This window comes from Xenopus laevis, chromosome 2S, assembly GCF_017654675.1.
Source record: "Xenopus laevis strain J_2021 chromosome 2S, Xenopus_laevis_v10.1, whole genome shotgun sequence".
Lineage (NCBI taxonomy): Eukaryota > Metazoa > Chordata > Amphibia > Anura > Pipidae > Xenopus > Xenopus laevis.
In genome coordinates, this window is record NC_054374.1 from 144,165,290 (window position 1) to 144,178,371 (window position 13,082).

The 13,082-nt window shown below is 38.8% G+C and overlaps 1 protein-coding gene across 3 annotated transcripts in view; it reads left to right on the forward strand.

The window, feature by feature from the left end:
* LOC108709942 (serine/threonine-protein kinase DCLK1) overlaps positions 1-9,487 on the forward strand; it is a 221,752-nt gene extending 212,265 nt beyond the window's left edge. For 2 of the 3 annotated variants that reach the window (XM_018250240.2, XM_041584500.1), the window contains one exon: positions 8,635-9,487. In XM_018250240.2, coding sequence (XP_018105729.1) covers positions 8,635-8,799 — 165 coding nt within the window. In that variant the 3' untranslated portion in view covers positions 8,800-9,487. The remainder of the gene's footprint in view (positions 1-8,634) is intronic. The other variant, XM_041584499.1, reaches the window with a different exon arrangement.
* The last annotated feature ends 3,595 nt before the right edge of the window (positions 9,488-13,082 follow it).

The window sequence follows — 13,082 nt, forward strand, 5'->3', positions numbered from 1 at the left end:
CCTAACTACAAATTTTTCGAGATTTATTAAAGTCCAATGGTCTAAAAACTCCAAATCTGAAACCCCGCCATCTAAAAGCTCTCAAGGTCCTGTATAAGTCAATGGGGAAGGTTCCAGTGTCTGCGCTGATGTTCGTACCGATATTCAATGATGTCGGGGGTTTCGGCGCAGAAAACTATGAAAAAAAATCATAGTTTTTGCCGAAAGCTCCGAAGTTTGCCCGACCTTATTTTTCAGGCTTTTTTCTTCATAAATAAAGTCCATTCAGGAATTCTGAGTTGCTCGAAGTCTGATATTAGAAATACTGAGATAAATTTGGACCTTGATAAATAACCCCCATAATATAACTTTTACCACACTGAAGTAAGAAACTTTCTAAGTTCAGGTATCCAGAATGCTCAGGACCTGGGTTTTCCAGATAACAGATCTTTCAGATCTTTTGGATCTTCATACCATTCTACTAGAAAATCGTATAAATATTAAGGTGCAGATTTACTAAGGGTCGAAGTGAATTCAAGGGAATTTTCGAAGTAGAAAAATTCGAAATTCGAAGTAAATTTTTTGGATACTTCGACCATCGAATAGGATGCTACCACTTTGAATTTACTTCAACTTCGATTCAAAGTAAAAAACGTTCGAATAATCGACGATTTGATAATCGAAGTACTGTCTCAAAAAAACTTCGACTTCAATACTTCGCCAAATTAAACCTGCCGAAATGCTATGTTAGCCTATGGAGACCTTCTACAACCATTATCTAAAGGTGGCCATACACGGGCCGATAAAAGCTGCCGACAGACCGTGTTGGCAGCTTATTGGCCCGTGTATGGGCCCCCCGACGGGCTTCACCGATCAAGATCTGGCCAAAAGTCGGCCAGATCTCGATCGGATGGGACAAAAAATCCCGTCGGATTGCGGCCGCATCTGTTCGTTGATGCGGTCCCGCGATCTGACCGCCCGTTAGGCATCGTTAGGATCCGATCGTTGGGCCCTAGGGCCCACGATCGGATCAGCCCGATATTGCCCACCTCAAGGTGGGCATATCGGAGGGAGATCCGCTCGTTTGGCGACATCGCCAAACGAGCGGATCTCTCCATGTATGGCCACCTTAAGTCTTTAGAGGTTGAAGGGAAATCCTTTGATCGATCACTAAAATCGTTCGAATTGTTCGATTTTTATTCGACCGCAGGATTGCCAAATTTGAATTCAAAGTTTTTTAATTCAATGGTCGAATTTCAAAGTTTTTTGTACTGAAATTCAACCCTTGATAAATCTGCCCCTAAGCGTTCATTATAACAGATGACATCACTAGGTTTACACATACTGTTTCCAGATACATTTGACTTGGGTTTTTTGTCTAATATAAAGGACTATTTACCTGGGTATTACTAACTTCAGTGGACTTCTATATAAATATATATATATATATATATATATATATATATATATATATATATATATATATATATATATATATATATATTGAATATTGTACCTCCTAGTGTAAAATATAGGGATTCCATGACCATAAGATACAGTTAATGGAACTCCGAGGTGACTTCTAATATCCTCATATTTTACAACAGGGGGTACTTTATTTATTATATTACAATAGTTTTCATGAGTCATGAGACAGAACATGTGACAAAAATGACATCACTACTCACCGTTTATAAGTGAAGACATCAGAACTCACCGTTTATAAGAATATAATTTACAAGATATTCATAGCTTTTGTGTACACAGGAGTCTGCAGGCCTAATGCACTTATATTACTCACAGAACTCTTAGGTTTTGTTTGACCAAAAAGTCAAGGAAAGGTGCCTCTTTGTCAAAGACAAGAATAGCTATTATAAAGCTGTGATCTGTTGATACATAAATAGAACCTTGTAATTTTGGTTTGTCCACTTTGCTTTTCCTTATAGCAGAAATATGTGTATAAGATTATTATGTCTGATGCTCGCTATTGATGGTGTGATCTGTCCATTAATGTGAAGCTATTGTAGGTGTCCACAACAAGAAGGTTTGTGTAGAGAGAAAGGAAGGCATCAGTGAAATCAGTAGGAATAATGCACCCCCTATAGTTAAATATAAGGTTAGAAGTCAACGAGGAGTTCTATGACTAGTGCACGGGTGACCTATCTTGCCAAACCGATGCAATGTAACGATTAAGATAACTATAATTAAACACCACCACACACTCTGTACCTGAAGTTTTAGCCCAACTCAAACCTTCTCAAGGAGGCGGATGTTTTGGGTCCATGGATCAATCCAGTTATCCACTTTGAAGCTTTGGTCTTACAATATTGAGAAGGCTGACAAACGTGATCAAACAGTATGACCATTGTAATGACCATTGTAATACTTTAGCATTATCTTCACAAAGGAAATTCTCCTGGCCTGCACTTTCCAGCTCAACGGGGGTCACCTCAGTTGTGGGGCTGCAAATTTGCAACGCAGTTAGTTGCATGAAAAATCCCATTCCTTAAAGGTACTTGTATCAACACGTTCTCTTTGCACACCCATATAGTTGTACTTGGTACTGTTGCCTTCCTCTTGTCTCCTGTTCTGAACAAAGTGCAAGTGCACCTATTGACTCAGGGATAGTAATGGGCAAATCTGTCCCTTTTCAATTAGACGAAAAATTTGTGAAACAGTGGAAAAATTCGATAAACAACAAAAAGTTTGCGAAAGGCATTGAAGTCAATGGCCGTCAAAATAATTTTGACGCACGACAAGTTTGACACAAACGACAATTTTTATACGTGCGACTATTTTGTCCAAGTCCAATTGGCGTCTAAATAATTTTGACACACAACAATTTTTATGCGCGCTACAAATTATTTTTTGTCACAGCACATTTTTTGCTGTAGTTTTACGAAAATATTTGCGGGAGGCAAAACACAGAAATTCAACGTGAATTCATGCCTGGTGAATAAATTCACCCATCATTACTCTGGGAACCTGGAGGTACCACCACCTTCAAACCAGGAGGTAGGTCTAGGGTTAACACAGCCAGGACCGCCATCAGAAATCGCAGGGCCCCGTACGACAAAATTTCCTGCGCACCCTGGGCTGCACCCATCGCAAGCCCCACCTTTATTGGTGGCTAGGGTTCCCACATGTTAATAAAAAATAAAAAGATATTGGTGGTCAGGGCCCCCCATATAAAACATTTGTGGCCAGACCCCCCCCCATTAAAAAATATTGGTGGCTAGGACCCCACATGAGAAAAAAAAATTGGTGGCCAGAATTGGTGGCCAAGGCCCCCCCCCCCACATTATAAGAAAATTGGTGGCTAGGGCCCCTTAAACGTCCATGCCTTCCCGAAGTCAGCAGCTCTCAGAAAGATGGGGGCCTGACTAATCAAGTAAGTGTGGCGTGTCCGGGGCCCCCCTTAACCTCGGGGCCCCCTACCCCCCCTTGATGGCTGCCCTGAACACAGCAGCCTGTATCAATTTAAGCAACACAGTTGAAGTAGAAGGTTCATGTGTTACTCTTGCACCAAACACCAGAAATGCAGTGCAATTGTGCCTGATTGGCTTTCCGAGTGCAACTGATGCAACATCACAATTGCATCAGATACATCTCTTGGTCACATTCACAATTACACCGTTGGGAAAATTCTGCATTGTGGGTAAAAAAAACATTGCAATTACATGTGAAATTGCACTTTGCACACTGCTGTGCAGTAAGTAAATATCACATAACGGTTTCCACCAATAAAATAATATTTTGTTGTTCCCCAACTGTTCCTAAAGAGCAAGTATAAAAATAAAACCTTGATTTTTAAAAGCAAAGGGAAAGCTGTTCACTAAGACTGAGCGATCAAGCTGCACTTTTTTGTATGGCTTGTAACGATTTGCATGTTATTCGCAGGAGGCACAAATAAAAATGAATAATTTCGACACTTGCGCGGAACTAAACAGATCCTAAAAAGGTGGCATTTTCTTGGCAATTTAGGAATTCATCCGTCAGTGTGACAAGCCAGACACGCAGAGATTATGTACCAGGTGACAGTACTGACGGGCACAAGACTGACACATTATTGCTGTTTGTGTACAGAGAGATATCGCTACAAATAGAAAAATAGCAGATGAATAATAATGTCTGCAATAAAACAGATTACCCTGTCAGGGACTCAGACATTCCTATGCATAGTCATCACAAAGGAACGTTGTTGTCAACATAAACAGAGCTCTTTACTCGCCATTCAGAGGGAATGTCTAATGTGCGCACTCAGCACTGCAATGGAGCTCTGTATTAGAGACTGCGCCAAAATATTGTCACAGGGGTGTTTTACATTCAATTATTTTACTCTTTCGCTGTGGTCTGTTGCACTTTATGCTCTGCAGATGCATTGCAATGGGGATTTCCAAGGGGCTGTATGCACATTTAAAGAAGACCTTACAAACACAAAGGGGATTATTTCATCTCATCCTTTAAATATTTCTTGTATGGAAATTATTAGATATAGTGCATAACATCTGCAGCCTTTTAATTCATTTTGAAGATGGTTTGGCTGTTTTTGTGGTGCTGAGGTTCACCCAGCTGATAAAGTCCAGGCTTCAACAGAGTATGTGTCTATGCGGGGGTTGATTGAGGACATTTTGTGTTCACTGGAAATTTCCAGCACACATTGGCGAATTTACCACGAAATTTGCAAAATGGCAAAGAATTTGCAAAACAGCTAAAAATTAATGGGTGTCCGAATAATTTTGATGCGCGGCAATATTGCCAAATTTTTTTTATTGCGCCACATTTTTCGCAGGCGAATTTTCATCCTTAGTTTCGGAAATTTATTCAATGGCGGCGAAATGGGGTATTTTGCCACAAAATCGTGCCTGCTGAATTTATTCACCCATCACTACACATTGGCAAAGAGTCTCTGTTCAACCTATATAATCTGATTTAACGGAAAAGGAAAAGTTAAAAGTAAGTAAGTTTTATCAGAAAGGTCTATATAAATACACCAGTAAAAAGTACTCAAAGTAATGTTGCTCTGAGTCCTCTGTCAAAAGAAACACAGCATTTCTTTCCTTCTATTGTGTACACATGGGCTTCTGTATCAGACTTCCTGTTTTCAGCTTTGAGCATGCTCAGTTTGCTCCTCTCTCCCTGCTGTGAGCTATGAGCGAGCAGGAAGAGACTCAGGCAGGAAGTGATATCACACCAAGTTAATATGGCAGAAGTGATATCACACCAAGCTAAAATTGCCAGCATCAAAAAAATTTGCCGTCCATAGACTTTAATGGGCGTCGGCGAAATTTCGTAGGCAGCGAATGGGTCAAATTCGCCCAAGCCTAACCCTGACAAAATATTAGATAATGAAGTGAGGCATGAAACAAATAGTCTTGCATTGTGAATAGACTGTGTCTGCTCTGTGGGAACAATATTCTCCTGCAAAAGCTGCAGTCGTCAACAAAACCTTTATATTAGGGACATATAACATTGGCCATTGTGGGATGCAGGGATTTGCTTTTCCACAACACCAGAAGGGATGAAGGCGACCTATATCTTTTTTACAAATGCCCAGAAGCCAATGTAGGGCATGTCTGTGCACGCTGTAATGTTGATGAGAATGGTTCTGAACATCTCTGAGTCACCAGGAGAATATACTTTCTGCATCTGCCGTAGTTTACCATTTTATAAATAATACATTCATGGATGTGCTTGTGCTTTAGAGGCTGCTTACGACTTTAATTAGCACATGTTTGGTGTTGTTTTTCACAGCAGTAACACTGTGGGAATATGTGAATTCTCTATTAACAGTCATTGGATTGATTGGTTTACTTGCAAATGGTGTATTAATGCTACTCGGCGCTTGTGCATCTGTCCCTTTAGCAGGCCTTGCCATTTTATGGAATAAAATCATATTCAGAGTTGCTTTGTGAGAAAAGAATGTGGCAAATGTAATATTTAGTAGATTCAAATCCTACTGGACATGTCATTCAAAGCAGAGTCCATGTTAGTGGAATTAACATCCACACAGGAAAAAAAATATTGCTTTTTCTCTAAAAACCTAGCAGTGAATTTCAGCTTCTCAGCAGGGTAACCTTGGTGAAGACTACAATGGCTCGTTCTCAGTCCAGATCTGCTCCCAGCAATAGCAAAGAGATGTACAGTGACCCCAAAAGGATCTGATTTAAATCTGAATCCAAACAGCCAGAAGGAATTTGGCTCATCCCAGTTCACATCTGGTTTTATATGAAAATGGAGCCGCGCATTGAGATCCCATGTTAAAATTCGGAGAAAAGTACAAACACGCTATTTAAATGGTTTGGTTTGCTGCGATTTTAACTCTTGAAATGACTATATTCACTCTTGCCCCACCTAGAGAGGATACTGCCATGACATGTTAACTCTATGTAGCATGAAATAACAATGCTCGCAGACCGTGATGGGCAAATTTGTCCCGTTTCCCAATTTTGATGCCCACGTTAAAGTGAATGGGCGTCCAAATAATGTAGACTTACGACAGTTCTGACGCGATCGACTATTCTGACTCACATCCAAATTTTTTTTGACGCTGGCGAATTTTCACTACAGTTTCGTGAATTTAGTCGCCGGTGGCGAAACGCGGAAATTCATCGCAAATTCTCGTCTGGCGAATTTATTTGCCCATCACAACTGCCAGATGCAGTGACCTATTCATAGTCCCTTCTCCTATTTCTCCTTCACTTCCCTTACTGTTTATGAACAGTAATGGTATTAACACTCTAGAGACTGTCCTCCAAAAAGTGTGCTGTGAGCAAAGCTTCCTCCATTCTCGAATTTCACGATATATTGTACACTTTGCAATGAACCAAATGGATAAGATCTTTGTCTTATATCACTATGTCAAAGTGCCTGGCACTTCCGGGTCAGCAGTTGTCCCACTATAATGACTCAATTGTGTGACTAGTTAACCTAGTTATTTTGTCTCATCCGAGTGATCACAAAAGAGTTGAATGGGCAAATTCCTTGATGGTGAGTCTATGGTGAGACCATATGACCTGAGTAGAAGTTGCTCGTCTTAGTAGTGGCATCAAGATCACATTTCATTCATGAGTAGGTCTTACTTGGGTACTGCTCTCATGATTATCCTGATAATGATACTAGTAATACTATACTAATACACTAGTCATATATTAGGTATACTAAAACATTCAAGCATGTATGTTTTCTAGATGAATACCTCTAGAGTAGTTCTGAGCATGAGATCAGTAGGCATGGACATAAAGATCCATTAATATGAAATAAAAGACTTCAATGCAAAAATGACTCCATTCACATTCAGTGCTTCTAATCAGAAATTGTACAAACATATTAACTCTAATAAACTAATAAACTCTAATAAATGAACATAGCCCAGCTCCTGATAATTCCAGAGCCTGCCATTTCTTGTATATAAGTCCCGCCATAATATCAGCCAGGACCAATTTATCCGAAGAACGGGGGTGATGGTTTATGTATAACTTATTTTTGCTGGCTTTTCCAGAGGTGAAAACCAGCCAATCAATTAAAGGTTGGGGCTCTGATCTTAGTGGGGGGGGGGGGCTATTACATTATGCACTAAGCCAAGGGAGGTGGAAGATTTGATTACTGACAACACATCTCTCTCTCTCTCATGCGACTTCCCTTCCCACCCCTAATTTGCACATGAAAATTAGGATTCAGAGGGATAAATTTATCAAAGAGTGAAGTTCCGCCACTAGAGTGAAATTCCGCAGCTCTCAATTCATTTCTATGGGATTTTGAAAGGCGTATTTATCAATGGGTGAAGTGAAAGTTCACCCTTTGATAAATACGCCTATAAAAATCCCATAGAAATGAATGGAGAGTGGCGGAATTTCACTCTAGTGGCGGAACTTCACTATTAACTTCACTCTTTGATAAATATACCCCAGAATCGGTTCGGCTGGGCAGAAGGATTCGGCGAATCCTGCTGAAAAAGGGCAAATCCTTGCCGAATCCCGAATCCTGGATCCGGTGCATCCCTAATATATATCACTGGCATAGATATTCAGCTTGCATATATATATGTAAACCCTTGGCATTAAATTCAGCACTTCATTCACTGTATATAATATAATCTACTGTTTAGTCAAAACAAGTGATTATTTGTTGAACGGAATACTTGGCCTCATACTAGATTGTGGGTTTAACAGTAGGTATCTCTGATACTAGTGATTTCAATAGCTTCAAGGCTATTATTAGTCATTTCTACAAATCCGGATATTGCAGTCCTGGTTTAGTAATTAGTGCTGTAACCTTGAGGGCGATATTTTTTTTAATTTAAATATAAGAATTAAAAAGAAATTGCTGCTTGAATCCATTGTGACGTGGATATCACGCTTACCATACGTTGTCTAAGCATGTGATTCCCCCCTTTATTCAGTTGTCATCTTTCCTTAGTTAACCACGTTATACCCTTCATCATCATCACATGCAAGAAATATTGTATATGAAAATACATTGTTTGAATTTGAATGGTTTGTATCCAGTCGGCATCCCACTCACTGACACAGGAGAAGCCCCATTTAGTGAACGTGTCCTTTCCAAACAATGTATTTTCTGCCGCACTCTCTTTAATTGTGAAATATGACAATCAAAAATTTACTGAACTCTTTTTTTATTTTATGCCCCTGCCAGACCACCGCTCTTGATAAGGAGAGGCAGATTTTCAGACGAAGACGCAACCAGGATGTGATGTACAGATATGGGTCACAACAAGCGGCACCGGAATTCACTTCAGAGTCCGAGGACTATTCACCAAGCTCATCTGAGACTGTTCGCTCACCTAATTCACCTTTTTAAGGAAATTCTTTAAGCATATATGTATGGGCTTAACCCTCCAAGCCTCAGAATGACAACCATCTAGATATCAATTGTGGACATTTGGGGGGGGGACTCCGCTAACGGTTTTAGGTGTGAATAAGAGAACATATTGTGAATTAACTGTAAAGAAAAGTCTGTTATGCTAAAAGGGTACACAATTTAAAGAAAAATATGTGCAAAAGAGTCTTTTAATTATCATTTTTGGCACATTGTTGATAAACCTGGTTTGTAAATACATGTCATAATGTACATACAGGCCTTCAAGTGGCGTTTTCAGATTTATTAAGGGGGGCATAATGAGAGCAGAATAGCAAAATTGATGGAGATTGCCAATAACAGCACCGCTATGAATTAATGTCCAATAATAAGGGCAATAAAGATAAGGGGAGAAAAATATACTCACAGTTCACCCCAGTCCATGGGTGCAAACACATGTAACAGCAACCAAAAAAGTTGTGAGTTTTTCTCCAAAAGTAATAACCAAAAGTAGGACATACAAACGCGTTTCGTGCCTATTGGGGCACTTACTCATAGGCTGAGTAGATCCCCCAATAGGCACAAAACGCATCAGGCCTTCACCCTATGTAATAAACGGTTTGAACTTTTAGGGGCAGATTTATCAAGGGTCGAATTTCGAGGTAAAAAAATACTTCAAAATTCAACCATTGAATTAAAATAGTTTGAATTCGAATATCGAATTCAAACTTTTTTCATTGAATTTGGGTATTCTGCGGTCGAAGTAAAATCGTTCGATCAAATCCTTCGAATCGAACGATTTTATCGTACGATCGAGCGATTTTACTTCGACTTCCAAAAACTTAGAAAAATGCTGTAGAAGGTCCCCACAGGCTAACATAGCACTTCGGCAGGTTTAATTTGGCGAAGTATTGAAGTCTAAGTTTTTTTAAAGAAACAGTACTTTGATTATCGAATGGTCGAATATTGAAACTATTTTTACTCAAATCGAATTCGAAGTAAATTCGAAGCCGTAGTATCCTATTTGATGGTCGAAGTATCCAAAAAATTACTTTGAATTTTGAATTTTTTTACTTTGAAAATTCCCTTCGAATCTGCCCCTTAATTCTACTTTTGGTTATTACTTTTGGAGAAAAACTCATAACTTTTTTGGTTGCTGTTGCACAATGAGAGGCCTGTGACTCATGAATTACATCTCTAAAATGGGCATTATGCAAACATCCTGCAAGCTGCAAACAACAGTGAAGACTTGAATTAGGTAGAGTTACAGGTCAATATGGGTTTCTGATGACCACATTTAGAAGACTCTTCTAAAATGACTACTTTTTATTTATGAAAATCAGGCATACTTAAATGTACTTTTATACAGTATTTCTGGAGTGACAAATAAATACACAAGATTGTTATTTTGATTGTAAGAGTGTAATCAAAGTAGAAAAGTACACAATACCCAAGGGGTTATTTATCTAAATGCGATTTTTTTTAAGTAAAAAAAAGTCTGACCAAACTAGAATCCATGATTTGACCTTATTTATCATTGAAAAAACTCGATAAAAGTGGTTAGTAAATTTTTTTTAAAAAACTCAGGTTTTTGTGAGAAAAAAAAATGCATTTTCCAGGTTTTATGCCTGAAACGCTCAGATTTTTAGTGAAATCGTTCAAAACCCCTGATTTTTTCTGATTTTTGGCCCAAAAAAAAGTGCAGACCATGATATCTTCAAATTTGAAATGGACCTTTGCCATTAACTTCTACAGGACCCCGACAGCTTGGAGATGGAGTATTTTCGGATTTGGACTTTTAGCAGCTTCGGGGTATAATAAATCTTGAAAAATGTGAGTTTTTTTCCACTAAAAATTCAGATTTTCTAAAAAAAAAAATCGAAAAAATTGGAATTTTTGGCATTCAGACTGCAATAAATAACCCCATAACCCCCTTAGTAACACACATACACACACACACACATATATATATATATATATATATATATATATACACACAGCTATATGAACATGGTTCTTAGATCCACCTAACATTCCATAATTTTTCGCACAAAGGTTTACATTGATTTGCAGTGTACAGTATGTAGAATATGATAATGCTGAAGATCAAAAACAAATTAAAGTGACCCATGTTCTCTGTTCGGACGACAAGCAGCTGCTAAAGTGATCCTTGAAGGGTTAAGCCTATTTTTGATTTTTGTACAACGAAAAAAAAAATGGAAAACATGGGCAACGAATGTTTATTTCATGTGTTGAGCTCGGGTATGCGACATTCATGTTAGCAAATGTTATCCCTCTGAGTGTTTCCAGGAAACGTGGACATTCCTGAATGACTGATTAGATGTTGCTACTCATTTTTGAAGACCATTTTAAACTTTACAGAATAAAAAGCAATTCATTTATAAGACTAGAAATTGAGATTGGGTAGGAAGGAGCACTTTGCAAAATAATTTTTCTACCATATGCATTTTTTGAGACACATCATAACGTAAGGCAAAATTCTACCAACTTTTTTTTTTTCAGTTAAATGTATTTTATAATAATTCCCTCTAACGGTCAGTGAAGTATTAAAGCATGGCTAAATTAATGCACAACTTATTGCTTTTGCATACAAACGTATACTGCTGGCATCTGCTAAGAACAACTCCTTCAGTTTACGCCTACTAGATGGCGAGGTTCTACTAAAGTCTACTAAGACTCAAGGCATATTCATTCAACTGTGACGGTGCAACAAAGGAATTCCAGATAGTGATTGAATAAAATTTTAATTCTAAGGAAGACATTGCCTTTAACATACGGTCATGATTTCATACCTTGATCTTCATATCTGATATCCATGAAGTAAAATGTTCTATTAGAAAAGCATATTGGAACTCATTGAAGGCAATATTTTGTGTCTATTTTCTTGCCAAATGTCTGAACTCCTCCAGTGTGGAAATTAGGGATGCACCCAATCCACTATTTTGGATTTGGCCGAACCCCCGAATCCTTCGCGAAAGATTCGGGCAAATACCGAACCGAATCCTGATTTGCATATGCAAATTATGGATGGGAAAGGGAAACATTTTTTCCTTGTTTTGTCACAAAACGTTACTTGATTTCCCTCTCCACCCCTAATTTGCATATGCAAATTATGGTTCAGGTTTGGCCGGGCAGAAGGATCCAAATCCTGCTGAAAAAGGCTGAATCCTGGCTGAATCCCAAACCAAATCCTGGATTCAATGCATCCCTAGTGGATATAAACGACCTAGCCTTTTGTCTTTCTGAGAATTAGGGTTCAGCAATACTACAGAATGAAGAACTGTGGAAAACCACTAAGCAGCTACCAATAGAAATTCAGTTAAGGAAAAGGAAGTGGGGTTGGATAGGCCACACACACTCAGGAAGGGAGAGGAATCTATAGAAAGAAGAGCCCTAGAATGGAATCCACAGGGATGGGAAGGGAACGGCCTTGAAAAACATGGAGAAGATCAGTGGAAGAAGAAATTTTAAAGATGGGAAAAACATGGAATGAGATCAAGAGAATAGCAACAAATAGAGCTGAATGGAGAGTCTTCACGGATGCCCTATAGTCCACTGGAAGTCAAAGGAACAGATGATGATGAATATTACCGAAGCCTTAGAGTGAAGGATTCCCACTGGGGTTCCTGACTGATGTACAGTTAGTCTTTTCTCTAAGACTCACCATGACTGTTAATAAATCAGGCTGTGGGACCCAATGACTGGTTGTGTCATTGTGATTTTCCCATCTATATATTATTACAATATCCTTTTTGACCAGGACCACGGGTTTTACGTTCACTTTAGTATTAGAGATGTCTATACTATTATTTCTTCCATGTGGATTCCTTACCCAGGTCATTTTCTATAGGGTAGGGTAGTAGGAATGAAACAAAGTTCAACACCAATGTGTGATGTAACAATAGGGGGGCAGACCCTGTAGTTTTAGGGGGAGCTTGAGTGAACAGCTGACTTGATAAGAGCCAGATCCTCCCATGTGTGCTAGGGGGGAGGACTTTTTTGCTGGCGAGTTCATGTTAGCCTCTGCCTTTAATACTTTAAAGTCAAGACCTACATTTAGTTCAATAGATTATAGTCTATGAAATGTTTTACAGAATGCCATAAACCTGTTGTTTTTGCAATAATGTATTATGTAACCTTCATTTTTTTTAAAAAAAAATAACACGATTTTCAACTAAAGTGTAAGAAAACACTCAGAGGGTTAACAGCAAAGCACAAGGCATGCTGGTGTTTCAGAATTGCATTGCTTTAGAGGAAAGTTCAGA